This window comes from Calliopsis andreniformis, chromosome 2 (genome assembly GCF_051401765.1).
Source record: "Calliopsis andreniformis isolate RMS-2024a chromosome 2, iyCalAndr_principal, whole genome shotgun sequence".
NCBI classification, from domain to species: Eukaryota; Metazoa; Arthropoda; class Insecta; order Hymenoptera; family Andrenidae; genus Calliopsis; species Calliopsis andreniformis.
The window spans coordinates 10,189,870-10,210,217 of NC_135063.1; the positions used below are offsets into that span (position 1 = coordinate 10,189,870).

The window sequence follows — 20,348 nt, forward strand, 5'->3', positions numbered from 1 at the left end:
TTTTCAGTGAAGCCAACTTTTTACTTTTATCAAAACTCTCGAGGTTGTAATGAATAAGCGCTCAGCTCCTGAAACACCAAACCTACAACTTCGTCTTTTCCCACCCCTTTTCGACTTCCATGGCGCGATACGTGGCGCGAAACAGCGAACGAATAATGGCGAGAAAGATTCGATCCAGGGAAACACGGAAAAGTAATTAGTGGCGTTGGACCGTCTCGTCGCAGTTTATAAAAGCGGATGGAGTGGGACTCGGATAAAATCAGCCGTGAGTTCCGCGTGTCTATGGAACACTGTTCAGTTTCTTTCCTCGCGTGTCCGAGGATGAGATCGACGTCGACTCGCGTCAAGTGCGTTCGATCGGTTGTGATGGGCGCGTGTGCTGTGTGCATTGGGGTGAAGTAACGCTGAAACGTTAGGTACAGAGTGATAAACCCTTGATCGAGAAGATTTCGATTTGGTTTTATCGCCGAGAGCGCTTCAGCCCGTGAGAACAAAGATTGGTGAACGTGTTCGACACGTTTTTTAGGACTCAAGTGAAAGGACCCACGTTTCTTTTGGAGAAGCAAGAGATTCGGTGAAACGTGTGAGTTGTTTAGTATAACCACGTGCGTGTAGTGTTTGATGATCGTGATGTTAGGTCTGCTTTCATACTGGTAATTTCATTTTCCGATGATTTCAATAATGTGGGCTTTAATTATAATCCTGAATATAATGAATGGACCTTCATTTTCGTTTGTAATTTGCTTGCTAAATGAGAGAACACTGTAGAATGCTGTAGATCTCTGAGAAGTTTTTCCCATTTGAATTTATCGCCATAGGCATGCTTGTCTCCTCAAACCAGTTTGTAGAATGATAGGTATAGTGAAATATGTAAACAAACACTTAACAGGTGTCTTGGATACTGATTGATAGAGTTGATACTAAATTCTGATATCTGACCTTGTCTCTCAATTCTTATCTTACTATAACTAATTTAATAGATTATATAACATATATTTTACATTTCTAATGCAACGTCATTATTTACCTTTACCTACTTTTCTTATGATTCATAAATTACGTTTGCACGCTTTCTCGTAGCAACAGTGCGTACACTGTAATAGATTAAATGAATGATAATATAGACACTGTTGGAAGGATTTGAAAGCAAGGTCAGACAAAACATAAGTTTTTTATCCATTGCTTTATATTTTGTAGCCAGGCTTAACGTCAATCAGGTTTAATACGTAAATCATAGATTACAACATTTAGATATTCTCGTAATTCGTGACTTGCAAGCAACGACTTCTAGAAAATAAAAGACATCGAAGGAAAACGTGAAAGAAAATTCTTTTAAAGGATAAGGAGGACAGCACAGAGTTTACGATAAGAAAATATTATTCTGTTATGAATTACCTTATTAAGTAGCAATTTTAAATACGAATCATGAGAAAAAGTTGTCGATTTCAAGGTGTGACGATTTAGCGCTAGAGTTTTAATTACTGCAATACGCAATACAAGTATTGTATAATAGGCAGATTGTGCTAACCACGCGGTACCTTTATGGATCGTTTGAATACACACATGCACACCGTGGTTAAAGTTAAAAGAGACTTCTACCGTATATCCGTTCACTCTGCGTTACTAACTTTTAGGACTGAACTACTCTGACATAAAAAGAGTTATAATTCCTCGTCATGCGGGTTTAACACAGTTCACAGTTACTGCCAGTGTATTAGTGTATATGACGAAAAACTTAGTGCATTGTCACTGTATGGTAACACAAAATACCAGAATTATTTTGTATGAACAGCTAATGCGACAGAATTGTGCTAGCATAAACACCTCTTTTTTATCTGTTCGGAGGAAACATTGAGTCGCGTGACAGTATCTCGTAACAAAATTGAGTCATCTAACTATAATGATAGTATACTTTACAATTTCGAGATATCCAGAATTTAGTCTGAACGAAGCAATGTGAGCTGAATGAGGATAAATTACTCGAGAAGACGTTTTAAGGAAATTTCATAGAGTATCAAATACTCTATATAGAGAGATATTTCGCTTTCAAATACAGTTCATCTCGCGAAATTTCGAGATATCATCTAGAGCAATGATACATAACGTCGTATATCATAATCAGTGGGCTACAGTCAACATTTATATCCGATTAACTGTCATACCGATCTAGGTCTATTGATGTGTCAAGAACATTATTATGATTGCAATTTATCTTGATAAGGTCCTTATCAAGGTGATCGAGAAAGTTTAATAATTGTTGCAGATGTCAAATATTAAAAAAATTACGATTATTTCGTAGAAGCATTGAGTAGAAAAAGATGTAGACATTCTTACTTAATAATTAAATAATAATTATTCTGTAAAGAGGTCACGAAAACCAATTCCTGCGAAATTATATGAATGTAATGTGATCAAAAGTAAAATGAAAGCATAACTAAAAATGAATTCCTGTACCAGAGACATTTCACATAAAGTGCTGTTTTATCAAAGCGCAGGCAAATTCATTAAAAAATTCATTATAGAAAGCTGCATATTATTCTTCTTCAACGGGGTTAAAAATCTAAATACCTCTATGGCACGAATATTACATATCCAGGCAATCAGAGAATCTCAGTAAATATTACGACAATCTGTGTTCATATTTCTGTGAAAGTGAACTGCATCCCAGTATTCTAGGAAATTCGAGAAGATAGCGTCGTGTAACGAATCAACGAATAACGAAGCCAATTGGAGGTTCACACGGCCACCAATTTTCCCGTGTATCGTGTCAAATTACTCAGTCGCGCAGTCAGCCACTGTGTGGTTTAGACAGTTTATACCTACAGCAGATATGGAAACAATTTAAAAGAAATTCAGACCGTGAAATCCAAAGCGATTGAATAATATGATTATAAAAATCAATCTAAGAAAATAATGAATTTTCAATTGAAACGTAGCTGAATAAAATACCCTCTAGAACGAAATTTAAATTTACTGCCGAAAAATATATTTAAGAAAATTGAACAGAGGAAATTATTACATGAACCAACTTAAAAAATCAAGATTCGATCAAACTTATCTCTCATGTCTTCTCTCTTATCTTTCGTCTCTCATGTCCACAGCCAAAGAAATAAAACATAGAGGAGAGTAATCCAATTAGAGTAATTAATAACAAAATAGCTGTTCCTTAAAAACCCCCGATGGTATTTTCCGATCAAGCTTCATTTACCGCCAGCAAACAATCGAAAACTATTCCCTGCGCCGTCGTAACAACATCATTAATCGGAAAAAGTTAATGCTCGAGGTATTCGACAGTTTCCTAACAAAAAATTCTAGGATCGATAAAAACGAGAGGATCGAGCAGCGAGAAACGAAAACACAGAGGCCCTCGAGCAGGGCGTAACTTCGTTTCCGGTTCTACGATTTATTAATCGGAATTTCGTACTCGTGCCGCTCGCTTCCGCATGGAGCACACGGCCGAGGAACGTTCCGGCGGAACGGCAGATAACTCGGGGATAATAATTCAAGCGCTCGTCCGCGCAGGATTTTCTTTCGTAACTAAATATTCGCCGAGGAAAAACACTGTCATAAACTATTTCGCCTGCGCGCGCGCGCCCGCGCTCCCGACGGAGGAAACTTCGGTTGGAAAAGTACAATCTTTATAGGATTGCATTTTCCAGCGCGAAGAGGGCCACGGAGATTCCTCGTGCGGGGATATTTCGCAAAATGTCAACGTAATTTCGAGGATGAATTTTTCACGCAAGGGAAAATAAAAGGAGGAGCAGTTGTGTATGGAATTTTGTCCTGCGTGATTTTCCTACCTCGGGCTCCAGCTGGGTTTATACTGTGTAGATAAATGCTGAGCGAAGTGTCATAGTTTTAACATAGTCTGGACTGAGAGAAATCGTGGATGGTTTCAGTGAGTAGAGTAAGTCGAAGCTTGAGCTTGGAACAGTATTATGAACAATGGAATGTTCTAGACGTTTTTCGATACATAGTTCTCTTTTTATGGACATTATTACAGCAGTGTGTAGCAACAACTTCGGTTATTGTAAAATAGACCATTGCCAGGGAATAAGAGAAATCTGTGGTTGTAAGACGTAAATTATAAGATATTTCAAATCTCGAATTTTTTTTCTTTTTATTATATATCGTGGATTCACTTCTTATTAGATTTATTTTTCTCAAATAAAAGCATCCTTCGATTTAATCTATTCTAAATAACCGAGATAAGAATTCTGTTCTACAGCCTTTAATTAAAATAAAAACACAAATTTGTCATTTTCCCTCGCAGCCACAGTAATAACAAAGTATTCAGAAAATCAAATAGATTTCTAAAAATCAAATCTCAGAGGGCCTGCTCAGCATGAACATAGAGCTCCACAATTTCGCGTATGACGCATTAACGTGAACACGAATCGAAGCAATTACACGGTTACGCGTAACTCGAGCATTGCGCAATCAGTAAAACATGGTAACCACGATCGCGTGTAATTGATTTCGTGTAGATCGAGATTGGCCAGAGGCAAGAAACGATCCACGTGAAGCCGTGTTAAACGGAGCCGAAGCTGGTCGCGTTAAGGTTGTGTGTCGTGTATCCGAGTAACTGCGTCGTATCTCGTCGAAGACCAATGAAGAATGAAAATTCGGTGCTCCACAGTGGGCACGTTCCAGTTCGTTGCGGTCCGCGGTGGAACGCGACGATGGCGAGGATAAGGGGGATAGAGGAGACGCGAAAAAGGAAGAGAATGGTAGCAATGAGGGGGCGGAGGGAGAATTTATCGCGAAACGGCGGATTTTCTCGCGTCGAAATAAACGGAAGAGCAGTTTCGCGGTCGCTAAGAGTGCGGTGATCTCCACAGCGTGGAAATTCGCCGATAACCGAATTCAGCACGCCACACTATCGTCAATTAGCGGCTAATTGGACGACAGTGATAGCAATGAACGGAATCCGCGTGATTATAATGACGAAATAATATAATAGATAATTGTGGAGCAATGATATCGAAGTACTGAGGTGACGAATGGATAGGTTGAAGATCTGAGTCGTGATGGTGTTAAGCTGAGAGGAAAAAGCGACGATTTATGTGCAAGTTCATTGTGAATGATGATACTCTTAGTATAAACAATAACAAAAATAGTGTGATCTACAGGTATCATTTCCAATTAAAAAGTTTATGCAAGATTTATTTGACCTTAAAATTTTTCATGGTGTTTCGTATTCAATACCTATAATAAAAACTTGAGTAATAAAAGTATCGACATAGTAAATATAATTGAATAATTCTAATACCTGGCATAACTCATAAACTTAGCAAAATTTTTATATTAAAAATATCTGTGTGTTTCATCGCCAAGGAATAAAAGACTTGCTAATGGAGATACCTGTAGCGGTTTGAGCTCGAAATAAAATTCCAAATGATTCGAAATGGAATTATAACTAAACCGATCCAAAATTGACAATACAGTAGTTTGATTGTCGTCGGTAAACGAATATCGATCTATGAATTGTTAAACGATTGAATACCAAAAGCAATACGTAATATACGCGCACGGAACAAACGCAAAACTTCGTTATGTATTGGAATTTAATTAGAACGCGGGTTCGAAAATGCTTTAAAAAATGGCTTTTTAATATCTCTGGATGTTTACATATTGAGAACCGAACTATTGAAGTATTCGCTCGATAAATTATAAGCTCGCGTTGGCGGAGGAAATCTCGGAAAAAAGAAATCACGTAAAGTATTAAATTAAAGATTATGAATGGAGGGAGGCACGAAATCCCTGACTGAATTTAAGAGAAGCATACCAAATTACAAAGCATAGATTATCGGAAGAAATCTCATGCTGAGGCTTGAAAGGCCTGACGTTTACGTTGGTGAAGAATTAAAAGGCGAAATTTATTTCAAACTTACTCTTTTATCACAAATTAATAAATAGCATTAATAATTAAATGCGTGCATGTGATAGAAAAAGAAGTAGCCCATACATCATAAGTATTAAAATGTTACGAACATAAAGTATCTCATGAAATATGACTGCAAACTCAAGCTAAATTTAGTAACCTTCAGATTTAGTAAAATTTAGTAGACAGGTACTAAAATACTGAGATATTTTCTTAATTCTTAACTCGTGTCAATAAATATTTCTATATTTCACCACTTTTCATTATAATACTGATTACAATTATTAATATTGTCAGGTCAAGAAAAAACAGAAAGGTGTTGTTCACCATTACAAACAATTTATAATACATACAGGAAGTGAAAAGTGAGTAGGTAATATAAGACACGTGATGAGAATAAAATCTCTGATACTCAAGCCATCACAATTGACAATATGTAAGTTTAGTACATGTTTGAGAGAGGAATGGCAGAAATCGAGAATAGCTCGATACTGTTTTATCTCGTGCATGAAGGAAACGCGATCGTTTCCGTGATGACAACAGGAGGATAGGTAAATTGGTCGCAATGAAAATGCACGACCGGGGGGTTGTAAATCCGGGTTAAAGGACTCGGTTGGTTCAGCTTCTGTCTCTTAATAACGCGTGCGCCATAACGTCGCTCGTAAACTGTCGCTTTGCGACACAACCGAGACCAGAAACGTGTCCGCGCCCAAAATGGCATAAGTGAATTTTACGCAAAACGTTTCTGCTGGCTGGAGAGGAGTACTGACGCGTGAAACTAAAAAGTTACGCGTCAAGAAGCGCTCATAACACGTTGGTATAAAATTTTTAATAATATAAAGTGTAATATTCATTAACAAGCTTAGCATATGAGTCGCGTGAGAATTATATTTGCTTAAAAAAGAGCGTATCAATTTCTCTTAATATTATTTAATACAACAGTAAAAGATTTTAAGCGTAGAAATAATCATACGAGAGCCACCAACTAAAAATGAACTTAGATTTTTAGGAACGTAAATAATTCTATGTAAGACTTGAACCAAGAACTGTTAATTAAAAATTTCGGAGTCTGTTAGCCTAGAGGTGTATTGAATATTATAAAGAGGTGAAATTTATGCTAGAAAAATAATATCGCGTATAAGATTTTAATAATCAGATACTGCAGACTGGAATTTAATATTTGAATATTATGTATCGACGTACCTACTCATAAAAGCTCATATTAAATATGCATCACTTTTTTTCATTAATTGGTACAAAATTTATGTCAGTGCAACACATAATATTACTACCTGTATAATAATAAATATCTAGTATTCTAAAAGTTCGTCTATTAATAAAGACGAAAAATATGCCAACTACAAAATACCATACCAAAATACCATATTGTATTATCAATTAATCCAATGAAAAATATTCATTTGACACACTGCATCTTGTGCCAAAAAATAAAAAATCTTTCTTGAAGAAAGCTTTCAGCAATTACTTGAGGACGACTCTACTTTTGTTACTTGTATCTCAAAAAGTGAAGAGAAAAGTTTACGAAAAAGCACTAAAATGCACAGAAAGGCCAAGGGATTGGATTAATAGATCCACGCAGAAACGCAGGGTTCATTTCCCGCTTTCTAATAACGCGCCCATCACGCCAGCGGCTATAAACTCTAAACCGTGGGCTCGTAGCGTAGGATCGAACGTCACAAAGCGAAAGCAACCACTCGAAGCCTAGAAACAGGCGTGCAAAGCCCCGTTTGCATGCTTGTACGCGCTTGTCCGCGTAACAGCGACGCCAGCCAACGAGGGAAACGTATCACGGCATCCTGTTGGTATCTTAGTTGGCTTTATTTCCGTTATCTCCGTGCCAGACTAACCCGGAATCGTCGTTCCGGCACACACTACGTGTTTACGACACACGTGCCATTCCACTGACAGGGATTTTACAGTCCTCGCTTGTGTTGATCAAACTTGCGAATATCAAGTTACCCTGGGCTCGATCGTTTGCTAATTAGTCGGTGCACTTGGAACTATTGTCAGTTTGGGAATGTTACCGAAGTTCGTTGGGCGAAGACAGTCGAAACGGCGAAGGGAGTTTGCGAATGAGAATGGGGAAGTTAGATGCGAGATATATTTTGGACGACTGGGATTAGGAATGTAGCGAGAGCTTCGAGTTTCTTGGGTATTTTCAGAGTGAATGGTGTTTAAATAAGGAGATATTTATTATTGAGTTACCTTTATTGAATATAGTAAGTCGAAAGTATAAAACGAAATGTCTGTCAAGTGAAACGAAGGTATTACATTCAGAATAATTTGAAATTAGTGTTATATTTAATAAAGAATGAAATTTATCTACAGTGTTCTCTGATGTAAATTCAAGATTGAATACACAGTTTATTAACAATGATTTATAGGGGATATTCAGCAGCAGGTGTTTGAAATTGGAAGGGTTGATTTTTCATTCTAAAATAAGGCAAATGTCAAGACTGATGAAATTACATTTGATTCTTCATTTCTGAGTTATTACTTGCTGAAGATACATCTCTAAGATGCGCGTCAGACGTGTCTGACTTGGCGACTTATTCTACTGCAGATATTGCCAAATATATTACATACGATATAGTCTGAAACTATCGTGACTACGTCATCTTTGAGAACAAATCTCTAGTCCAAGGGCTATCCCAAGGGGTAATCAATCTTAATTAGCTTTGTCAATCTTGACTTTCGTCTTATTTTGACATGTAGAATCAACCTCTGTAATATCTGACACATACTGTTGGATACAGAGTTAATTAAACTCTACTCTGTTTCGTTAATTTCCCCGAAATTGACTTTCATACAGAACTTACCCTCCACATAACTCTACAGTTAACAGTTCTCCTGGACATGTCACAGCACACTCACCAAACAAACCAATGAAACTGACTTACTCGTCCACAGACAACATCACAGTGCGACAATTATTTCACCTTGCCATTCTGTAAACCTCACACCTACAGAAAGTAACAAGCAACGATGGATCTCGAAATAATACGACAAATACTCATCGGGATCGTGTGTAAGTAAAACCCTCTTATAAGCAATTGTCTCCCTGCCAAACAAAAGAATTAACAAAATTATTTGAACGTCACTCGACGATGACACTTAGGCAACTTCTTGATCATCGACAGTGGACTGAACGAAGGATGGAGCACCCCTATTATCCCAAAATTCAACAAGGACGATCCCCTGCAAGTGTCCAACGACGAAATAGTCTGGGTGGTAAATCTGATGTACGTTGGAGTCGGTGTAGGCTCCATCGTGCCATTCTTACTAATGGACAGGATCGGTCGTAAAGGGACCCTCCTGTTCGCCACGATACCAAAAATCGCCAGTTGGCTCCTAGTCGGTATGGCAGCCACCGTCCCGCAGCTCTACATTGGCCGAATACTCGCTGGAATCGGTTGTGGAATCACCTACGCAGTGATGCCAATGTACCTAGGTGAAGTCAGTAGCAAGAGGACACGAGGGCCTTTAGGTACACTCTTTCCATAGAATTTCTTTCTCCCAAACAGCTAGAAAAATCTCAGACTAACCAGACTTCACGAGGAAACAAGGAATAATTAAACAGACTTACACAGGTACCCTGATAGCAGTGCTCCTCAACACAGGCATGATGCTAGCTTATGGAATTGGCTTATTGGTATCACGCTTCACCATGTCCATGATCACAGTATCGATCCCCATAATATTCTTCGTGACGTTCCTCTGGCTGCCAGAGAGCTCAGTGTTCCTCACCAAAAAGAACAAGCTGACCTCCGCCGAGAGGACACTGAAGTGGGTTCTGGGCAAGGATGACGTGGAGGAGGAGCTCGAGGAGATCAAGCGGATCGTCGCCACAGAGGATCATAATGGGGAGATGACGTTCCTGAGATCATTAAAGGAGGCGCTAGTCAGGCATGAGCATCGAAGGGCATTTTTTATTGGGGTGATCGTTATGAGCGCATTAAGCTTAACAGGCGCAATACCTCTTCTCGCTTATCAATCGTTCATATTCGAGGAGGCTGGCTTCGAGATTTCGACGAACATTAGTATAACGATGACTGGCTGCGCGCTGGTGCTCGCTGGCACTGTCTGCGTGATGCTGGTTCGAGTATTGGGCAAGAGGTTGCTGCTTCTGATCGCCGCCCCCATATGTGTGGTATCGCTGTTGGTCCTCGCGGTCTTCTTTCGTCTGCTTTCGAGCGGTTACGACGTTTCCAATCTTCGGTGGATACCCACGGCGTTCGTGATGGTTTATGTTCTCGGTTATGGGCTCGCTCTGAATCCAGTTCCTCTGGCCTACATCGGGGAGATCTTTCATGTTGATGTCAAGGTGCCTGCGGCTATATTCTCGGCCCTCTATTACGCCTTCACCACTACCACCGTTGTGAAATTTTATCAGGTGGGTTTTTAATTGTGTATTAAAAATTACTGATTTTTGAGATGTTTCATGAGGTTTAGGTTTAATATGTGTGGTGCAAGGGAAGGTTTAATACTGATTTATTCATTGCTCAAAATGGTATTTTTTTCTTTATTATCATGTTAGATGGGGGTGACGTGAACATATACGTCACCAAAATTTTCTATCCTACTATAGATAAGGTGAATGTCAGCATGGTCTTCTTATGATGAGAAATAACTTTCTTTTTTAAAACGTTTTAAAATATTGAAAGCAACACAGATGAAATCAAATGAGATGAAGTAGCATTTTATAGAAAAATTAATTTCCTCCACCAGAGACCCCTTTGGTTTTTCGTACCATATTGAATTTGTTATACAGAAAATTTGTTAGTAGAAATTTTAAAGAAGAAAACACAGTAATTAATAAATCCTTTGGCTCATTATTACTTAATTATTCAGCTGACGCGTCATCGTGATTAAAAAACGTATAAAACTAAATTACACCTTAAACTTCACGTTTCCAATTTCCCGGATGAAAGTGAACATAATGACCATCAATTACTCAAGAGTTAAGTAAACAATATAAAAACATTCTCTTCAATTTCCATATTCGAAGCAGAAGCCGAAAAGATCGGAATATGTTTTTCCAAGACAACCTAGATTTCCTTTTCCGCGATTTCCATAGTAAAAAACATTGATGCTTACTATTTCATGAGTCCAACATAAATTGCGTGAACAATGGAATGATAGATTGCCTTATTCGTAGGTGCTGCAAGAATCTTACGGAACGTACATGCCCATAACAATATTCGCCGCGATTACGGTCCTCGTATGGATCTTAATCTATCGTTATGTGCCAGAGACGGAAGGAAAGACCTTGGAGGAAATACAGATTGAATTGAGAAGGAAATACTGACAATATTCGATGATTCGTGACGGTCTTAAAAATTATTTAATAAACGAAATACAGCTTTGGACTGAAGGAGCCATTCCTTGCATTTTCATTTTCCAATCTCTACGAAATTAATTGGTACTTTCCTCGGTAATTTTATGTCAATGCGATTTGGAAGTTTATCTACAAGTTAAGTAATCTATGCAACTCGAAGTAATTAGTGAATGACTTTCCCCGAACTTACGGAGGGAAAGACAAAAAATAAGAAGTAAATAGAGTACTGTGTATTCGCTGTAATAAATACACTCACTGATTACACCATTAAGCAACAAACTTAGCTGTTTATTCGCCAACAACTAAGCCACGTAGAAAGCACCAGTTCTCGTTAGATCACCGAAGTTAAACTGCGTTGGGCGCAGTTGGCATTTAGATGGATGACCACCTAGGAACTTCTGGATACTGTTGGTGAATCTGGGTAGCTCAGAGATCCACCAGAAACTGTAGGTCATCAGTTAGAAAATCGATACTGATTAATACTCTAAAGCAAACGCTTAAATATTGTACATATTTACCAAACTGGAGTTCTTCAACTAATGAATATTTTATCAAACCACGAAGTTAGTACAATAGACAATCCACGGAGCACTGTGCATCGAGTCTGTACTTAATAAGTTACTTAGCAAGTAATATGAAGCAGTGTCTCGAAAGTAGATTAAGGATTAGTGTAGTAAGGAGTAGTAAGACTCTAATGGATTTTTATCGAGGCTTAGGAAAGCTACTTTAAGGATCGTCGAAATTAATATTTCTATCCAATATACATAAAATGTACACGAAACACGGAAAATAACACAAGCTATCTGTAATTTCAGAATAGAAATCAAAATACAGTTCAGTCTTTCTTTAAATGCTTCATAAGATGAAGAAGATGTCAGGGTTAAATGAAAGAATGTTCCTTTCGAATGAACTGTTCATTTTGATGGATGTTGATGCATCGTCTCCAGAGCTTTCAAGAATTGCAATTTGAGGTAACACAATTCCCTAAGGAATTTAATCAAACAATGCCTCACAAGAGCTAATTCAATCTTAAGTAATCCAATACAAACTAAAAAAAGCTCCCATCACATTTAATGTCAATACCCATGACACTTCTGCTGTACGTCACACAAAAATTCCTACCCCCTTTCCTCGCCCCATTACTCAATTCTCTGTGTTTAATAAACTGTCTGACCATGAACGAACACCGCGAGAAACTATCAATCACGCCAATCACCATCAAACGCACGAACGAACATCTTCGTCTCCGGCAGGAAAGAAAAAATCACGATAGACGTGGGGAATACGCATTATTTGCATAAGCAGCGTCACTCGTGCTCGCGAGATGTCAGTGGCAGAGGGAAAAAAAAGAAGGGGGAGGAAAAAGGCTGGTGATCAATACCGACGTGCTCCTGATTCCCTGGAATCAGACACGGCGGAGAGGGCAAACTGCAATTTCGACAAATTACGCCCGAAACAGGCTCAGGAGGGAAGGGGGGAGGGAGAGGGGACAGGCGGAGGAAGCGGAAGGGAGCCGTGGGACTCGTTTGATCGCGAAGTTCCCTGTCTGCAAAGGGAATCGCGAAGCAGCGATATCGCATTGCGCGCACGATACCGACGCGACGTCTCCCGTTTCCCCACCAACTATTTGAGTTCTGGTTAAAAACGACAGCGTGCCGCGTAACTGATCTGTGCCTCGCCCGTTAACTTCGCCGTTCTGTTTATTTTAAAAGCTCGTCGCTGCTGATTTGCTTGCCCTCCAGGAATTATACGAAATTTCGTTGGACAACAGCGCGCCGCTCCTCTGCTTCCCGTGCCCCGATTAGTCGTACAGTTCACGTTCCTTTCCATTTCGCGAACCGCGGGATTGGTCTATGGTGGATTATCGAATGCTCGAGGGAGTGCCTGGAACTCTATTAAACCTGAAAGCACAAGGGATTTTTTAATTTTTCCGCGCAAAATCGCGTTAGTTAGGTTCACTGTAAGCGAGTAATTGGATATTGGAAAAAAATGAAAATGTGAAAGGAAGGTAAATAGCTTAGTGATTTTTGCAAAATTATTTTACGGAGATTCTATTAAAAATATGGCACAGAGTTTCGACGTGACACGTAGGTAGAAGGTTAATCAATGGGTGAGAGTTTTTTAATCAGAGTTACGTGTTGTTTTTAGTAATGGAGAATAGAAAACCATGTGTAACGAATGGAATATACAGTCTGTGAAGATCCATTTATCATTTACCAAGTTTTATTAGAATCTTACTTACACTGCAGATTCATATTACATGCTTAAACGGAAATACCAATAGACTTATGCAAACATATTCATAAAGTGGGTCCACATTTTGCTCTCTCGCGATTGTACAGTCGCACGTACCGAAATTGGAATTGCTCGTGGGCACTGGAACTTATACGTTACTTCTCTGTGAAAATTACCAGCGTTCTGTTTGTATTTTCTCTCACAAGTTACCGTGTATACTTATTCGATAAATATTCTCGTGCGAAGATAACAGCATAGGAGAAGGAAAAGTATGGGAAACGTGTTCTGCTTAATTCATGTTCCCTAATTGCCCTCATACTTTCCATAGTAAGAAGAAACACATAAACTTGACGAAATAAATTTTATAATACCATCCAGTAATCACATTCCTCATCAATATTAAAGTACCAAAAATTAAAGTAGACTAGTTTCTACCAGCGTTATCAAAATAACAGATTTTTAAAAAAATATATAATTAAGTAACATAATAAATGATTGTACCAGTCACACCGACTATTTTAATAATTCTGTACAGAATGCAGATTTAAATTTGGTTTCCATTAATATTAATTTTTTTCCCTTCGTAAAAAATAGATTTAAAAAGTAGAGAACAAGGTGGCATAAAAAAGTTGATTAAAATTTCAAAAGCTATTTTACACTTGTCCTTCTCAAAAATCCCATTTTCATGTTATAACCAACGTCGCTGTCATGTACCACTTAGTCTCCCAAAATTCCACCCCTAGCAGACAATACTCCCTGCAATCAAAGCGAGCGCTCACCTCGCGATGGTGCCCCACCCCTCAAATGCAATAACAAAGGACCGCTTGAATATTCTCAATTTCATAAGCCCTGACAACGTTTGTCTTGGTCCTCGATGCCAGAAGCCAGAATTTTGGTAAACACTGGTTGAACCTACAGAGCGGTTGTAAATTAGATAACCACACGGTAGCTTCTCACCCTATTTAATTTAAAGATGGCTAAGTATTACGTAAACCTCGTTTCAAAAATTCTTTTCCCTTGGTATTAATCACATAAAATATCCTAGGATTAAGTGAATATTTTTATTACAGCACAGTCTTACGACAAAAGAAAAGGTTTCATTTAATTTCAAGAATATACAGAATTACAAGTTCTCCAAATTCTACTTTTGGGATTCAGGTATTTATTGAAAGTATTATTTTGCAAAGTTGGGTCAGAAGTTGAAGTTATTCACCTCTAGACCTCCCTTATAAAACATCTCTGAGCAATGATTTCTTCTTCCTACGCGCTAGTGAAGAAACCCTCTTAAATTCAACAAGTATAAAATCTGAGGTCCCTTACATTTAACACGCTAAAAGGTCTAAAGAACTCATATGCGACTCAAGGTAACCTGTACGATGACTTCGAACCTATAGAATCATTGAATATTCATTCAACACATTTTTTAAGAGGTGTTTCCTCAAATATTAGTCCTGAAATCAGTCTTCCACCCCTCGAAGACGTTCTCAAAGAGAATCAGTAAATCCACCGAGTCGCTCAGTTATCTCGAGAGTTAAAGCGTTCATCCGGCACATATCAGTCCGCATACGTCTCAGGCTCGTGTTCGAGTACGCTTCGTGTCGCTATCAAGCCCACCGAAAGCGCGTCCGTCTTACGTATTCCTGGACACTTACTGCGCTTCACGTGCACGTCATACATCTCTGACGCGTTACGTATGCGAGTGTTAATGCGTCTCTGCGCTCGAGAATCGCGGCGCACACCGACGCACACACGTGCCTCGAATACTGGGCGGATCGAAGGGCGGAGGCGCGCGCTCTCTCTCGCGGTAGATCAAGATTGATAGGCTACGGAGTCGCAACACGTACGGAGCATCCACTTAGCGGTGCATTATCCCGATGAGAATGTGTACAGGCTGGATCTTGCCTAATGCAATGACTGCAATCCTGATAATGGCAGCCACTTGTCCGCGAAGGAGCAGACGTGAACTCAGGCTAATCGGCAATTTCGAGCCGCCTGTCGGGGACTTTCTTCCGGGGTCCGATTGCTGGCGATGATGGCGGCCGAGCAGTTTGGTCACTCTGCCGTGGCCGAGGAATCTTCAGGGGGGACGTCCGTGCGATTTTCGATCGTCTGAGTGCCAGCGGAAAGTGTCCGTGCTCGGTCGGACAGCATTCCACCGTAGCGGGGGAAAGTGGCTGCGATTTGTCGGACAGTTCCCTCTTCTTCTTGGGACGATGGTCCCTCGATTTCGTGAAGGCGTTTGAAATGTAAATTGGGGGATGGTGGGAATTCTATTCGAGATTTCGAGGCGTACTAAGTAAGTACTTAGGTTACTGTGACATTTCAGGGGTTAAAATGTCGTACGTAGAGGTAATGATACTGATGCTATAACTTGGAATTGGTGACTTTTAGTATTAAGAGTACGTGAAGGTTTGTAATTAGATATATCTAATCAGGAATCATATTTATTAAGAAGTAATATACTCGAATATTTGTAGAAATGATGCGTGTAAGTAGTATAGCTACGTATGTGGTCAGACATCAAGAAAGGATCTACGTATTTACTTACGTCTACTAGATATCTATTAGAATAATTATAATATCGATACTCTACAGCTTTCTATCAATAAACATTCCATATAAAATATATATTCGCTGTTTCTACTAGTAATAGACGAAACTTCTATGCAGAAAGTGAAATAACTGTGAATATAGTCGGTCTAGGATGAAAGTTAATTAAATGCTTCAATGTGTGATAAAATAATAAGGTTACTTTTTGCCTCTTTCTCGCATTAAAATCGCTGTGTTAATTTTGATACAAATTTTGGCTAGGAGTGGCATTTAGAGTGTTGAAAGGTAGTTTCGAAATGGTGCAGGACGAAGAAATATGTGTAAGTATATCTGAAATATCAGTGGAAAGGCACAAAAGTACGTGAAAGTGTAGGCGATGGTTCCTGAAGTATCTCAAGGAAAAATGACCCTAGCGGGTCAGACCAACCATTATTTCCAGTAGAGCGGGCGTGTACTATATCAGACAACGTTCGTTGAAAGTATGTACTTAAACTAGATCAGTATTACACTTTTGTATGTCTTACAAAGTAATTTTAAAATGCCTACAATTCAGTTATACATTTCTTCATTATTTCTTTGATAAACTTAACAAGTCCTTTAAAGATGATTAAACAATTATTAAGCTGTAAGGCAACTGAATAATAATTTTTATAACAGTGAGAACATTTAGCAGTGAGAACAAAATATTAGAAATACTATTTAATAAAGAGGATTAGACTAAGTTGATCATACATCATCTGAAAACACTAGGAGCGTATGAATGGTTTTGATTTTTCCCTTGCTTTTGTAAATATTCGTCAGGGAGGAATAATGCAATTCGAGAGACCTAAAGAGGTACGTTAGCGCGGAGATCGTGCAATACGCCGAGCTCGATTGTTGGCTGCGTTCGTTCACGTATTCGATGAAAAACGCATCCCGTGTTTATTAAAAAGAGACAACGAAAAGCGACGGGGAACAAAAGCGACTCGGGAATTTATTTCATCGACCAAGAGCATTCCACTTACAATGCCATTATTATAAAAGCTGACGAGCCTAGGGATATCGGAGCGCCTTTTCGTGATATGTATATGAAAACAACCATCGTTCGATAATTCCACTGTTTAAAGAGATACTCCCAATCGATATACGTAATAAATGTTGATCCTCCTTAATTACCTAATGTAAAATGTGGAAAAGTTCTTTCAGGGTTGCAGAAATTCAAACAGTATATGTAATGTTTTAATTTCTAGTATTTAATTAGGATTTATTTTTCAAGGTATCACGTATCTGCGAAACAGAAGATACTAAGCCTTTTCTAATCTTTAGCTACATGGACATTACTGTCATTGTACGCATTCTCTTTTTTATTTTAAAGATTTTCACGATTTTTCGCAGCGAATGTTAGTGCTTCTTGGCTACACGTCCAAGGTCTCATTAGAATATTATTTTTCCTGCGAATTCTCTCATCGAGATTATATTTCGATGCGTAACGCTTGAAAACAACTTACCGATAAATTCCTGTTCTTGAGCCAGTCTGACGAGTGAACAGACCGAACCAGGCTCATCCATTTCCACGTGTCGAGCACAAACCTGTAATTGCGGTTGATTCATCACGACGATCGTTCTTCATTATCGTCGAAATTGTCCTGCGGGGGTTTCAATGGTCCAATTCGTGCAATTTCGACCAGTGGGAAGCGATTTCCTGGAACCATCGAACGCGTGAAAAGAAAATCGTGTTCGTTCGGAGTAATAATGATTTATTACCATATTTGGGACATTAACTGTGCATAACTAATAACAGGAATTCGATAGCAGCTAGGGGACATCGAATAATTAGACATTATTCAAAATGTAGTTTAACAAATTCATAATTATGAGTATATTTAGAGGAATCAGATGATGTTTTAATGAACGACACGTAGCTAATATTTTCATTTCTTCCCCACTCGTTTCCTTCTCTCGGTATTCTCTTGAACCGAACTCTAGCTATACGATGGCGTCGTGTCAGATGCGAGTCGATCCCGAGACGTCGGTAAACACTGCGGAAATAATAAAAGTGCAGGTGGACGAGGGACAAAGCGTAGCCCGCGTCAGGCGGGACACGTCGATGGCGAATTATCCACTGTGACGGATCAAACACAGTTCTTGTAAGAGCGTTTCACGCCTTTTTGCCCGACGTGTCTGCGGGACCGAAAAGGCGTCTGTCCCTTCCAGCCTCGCGAACGTGTACCGTAGCCGGAACGATGTTAAATCGATCGAGTCCACCTTTGTTCGCATGATTGCTCAAGGGTATTCGTCGGTCGTGGGACAGAAAACAGAAGTAAAAAGGGGCTGCAGACTTTTCACGCAGTAAAAAAGGCAAATGCAAAGCAGAGCTCTGTGCTTGATCGAGCTGGACATCGCTTATCTGGATTTATCAATAATCCCTCTGGTTTGGCTCTTATTTGAGGTCTTCCATGGGTGGAGACTTGGAAGATGATTATATTTGTAATGCAAAGAGATGCAATTTCATTTTTTTTTTAAGGTTTCAAATGAAAAACTTGTTTTCAAACTCGGGGGGAATTAAAATGTTTTTGTATGAGATAAGAGGCTTATACTTAATAGAAGCCTCGCTAGAAATGATTTCGGATGAAATGTTTTATGAAAGGGATTGAAGCCAGGTATCCTTTATGTTTTTTATATTACTGTGTGTATTTCTTTTTCATTGCATTTAGAGTAAGTAGTATATTAATTAAATAGTTTTTTCGCAATTCGTTTTTGTATGTTTGCGAGCATTGTTGAAATTGAATTGGGACCACTTAGGTAACAGGTGCAGGACTGTATTACTTGATTGTCTTTTTCTTCACAATGGTATCCCCACCGATGGAAAATAATATCAAGAGTCGATGGAGAAACTAAGTTGAACGGTTTGGTCATTTCAATAAACGTTTATTGCGAAGTACGGTCACAAGAAAAGCGGTTTCTGCGTATAAGGAAGAAAATAATCGAGAAAAGAGGAAAAATCCAGGGGAATGAGGCGGAACACGTGAATGTATGTATGCATATAAATGCAGGAAAAAAGAAAGGAACAACGTAACAGAGGCACAGAAATATTCCATTCAGGGAAATAAATTACAATAACTGCTGGTAGTGTGAAATTTCACTTGTCGAAGATTGTATGTTCTTTTACAGCTGTGAATGGTTCGATTAGAAGCAATTATTAAGCGATTCTTATTTGGAAACAGGACAAAACATTTTCTAATCCTACATGAAAGTTTAATTTAAATTGATTTCTGATTATTATAATAACACGGTCTCTGAATGGAAGAGCCATGATGAAACAAATATCAAGATAGACATTAAAGAATGAAATAACTCTTATAAATACACTTAAGAATATTAGAAATATTTAACACAACAATTTAAAAAAACCTCTATAAAAATACAGAATTAAGTCATGATAATCAAAAGAATGTTTCTACAAAAAAATTAAATAAATATTCATATGTCTCTACTGATTAAGAAGCAGCTTACGCAGCATCAGAGATTATTAAATCACCACTTAATCATTTCTATTTCCATCGCAATCATTCTTTGATGCAGCAAATTTCCTTAGAAGCCAATCCAATGCGACAAACAGTTTAACCCGAAGGTTACAGAGTAATTTTTCCTCGAAGTGAAAAAGGGAAACCATTGTACAGACCAATTCAATAGACCCCTAAATCACTTAAGTCAGGGAAGTGGGAGCCAACAATCGGAGGGTCGTTGAGCACAATACGGTCAATCACAGCGATCATGGGACACCACATAGATAACCAACGCGGTCGTGCAAAACCGACACCCAAAACCACAGGGTCATGCAAGTCGATACTGATGGCACGTCAAACTTCCTGCGTCGATTCTCGAATCGTAGGACTCGATGTCAGCGATTGTGGAGATCTAGGTAACGATATCGACAGAAGTCGATCTCGATGGCTCTGAGAATGTGGATACTATTACCGATATAGGGTCGCCAAGTCTAATAGCGATAATCCTTGGAAGATACACCGACGTGAGACCCATTTGTGGAACGTAGGTGAACGAAAGGAGAGGTAGATTCCCTGATAGGGAGATATTAAGTTGTACTACTTGTAGATTCTAAATGCGATGTTCATTGATAAGATACTGTAACTAGGGAACGATAAGATTAGACTAATTCTTTATGCTAAGCTGTGGAATTGAAAATTATTTCTCTTGGATGCTGGGAAAATAGATTGATTGATGTAAGTGTATATTATACTGAAATTAGATTAATTTTTGTAATAGTTGAATTACTGAATATCGATCTTCGTGTGCTAATCTTGCATCTCTCAATTGATTCTA

General features: G+C 38.7%; 2 protein-coding genes across 4 annotated transcripts in view; both read left to right on the plus strand.

Moving 5' to 3' along the window:
- The window catches only part of Glurib (Glutamate receptor IB), a 245,088-nt gene that overhangs the window by 178,630 nt on the left and 46,110 nt on the right, over nt 1-20,348 (plus strand).
- Nucleotides 418-11,286, plus strand: LOC143185340 (facilitated trehalose transporter Tret1). Of its 3 annotated transcripts, none has more exons than XM_076388286.1 (5): nt 418-653; nt 8,744-8,933; nt 9,024-9,392; nt 9,496-10,298; nt 11,064-11,286. In XM_076388286.1, the coding sequence occupies exons 2-5, from the start codon at nt 8,891-8,893 to the stop codon at nt 11,211-11,213; spliced, it is 1,365 nt and encodes a 454-aa protein (XP_076244401.1). In that variant the 5' UTR covers nt 418-653; nt 8,744-8,890; the 3' UTR covers nt 11,214-11,286. The 3 variants fall into 3 exon arrangements, with proteins under 3 accessions (XP_076244401.1, XP_076244405.1, XP_076244402.1); XM_076388290.1 differs by having other exon boundaries at nt 418-583; nt 8,816-8,933; XM_076388287.1 differs by having other exon boundaries at nt 418-581.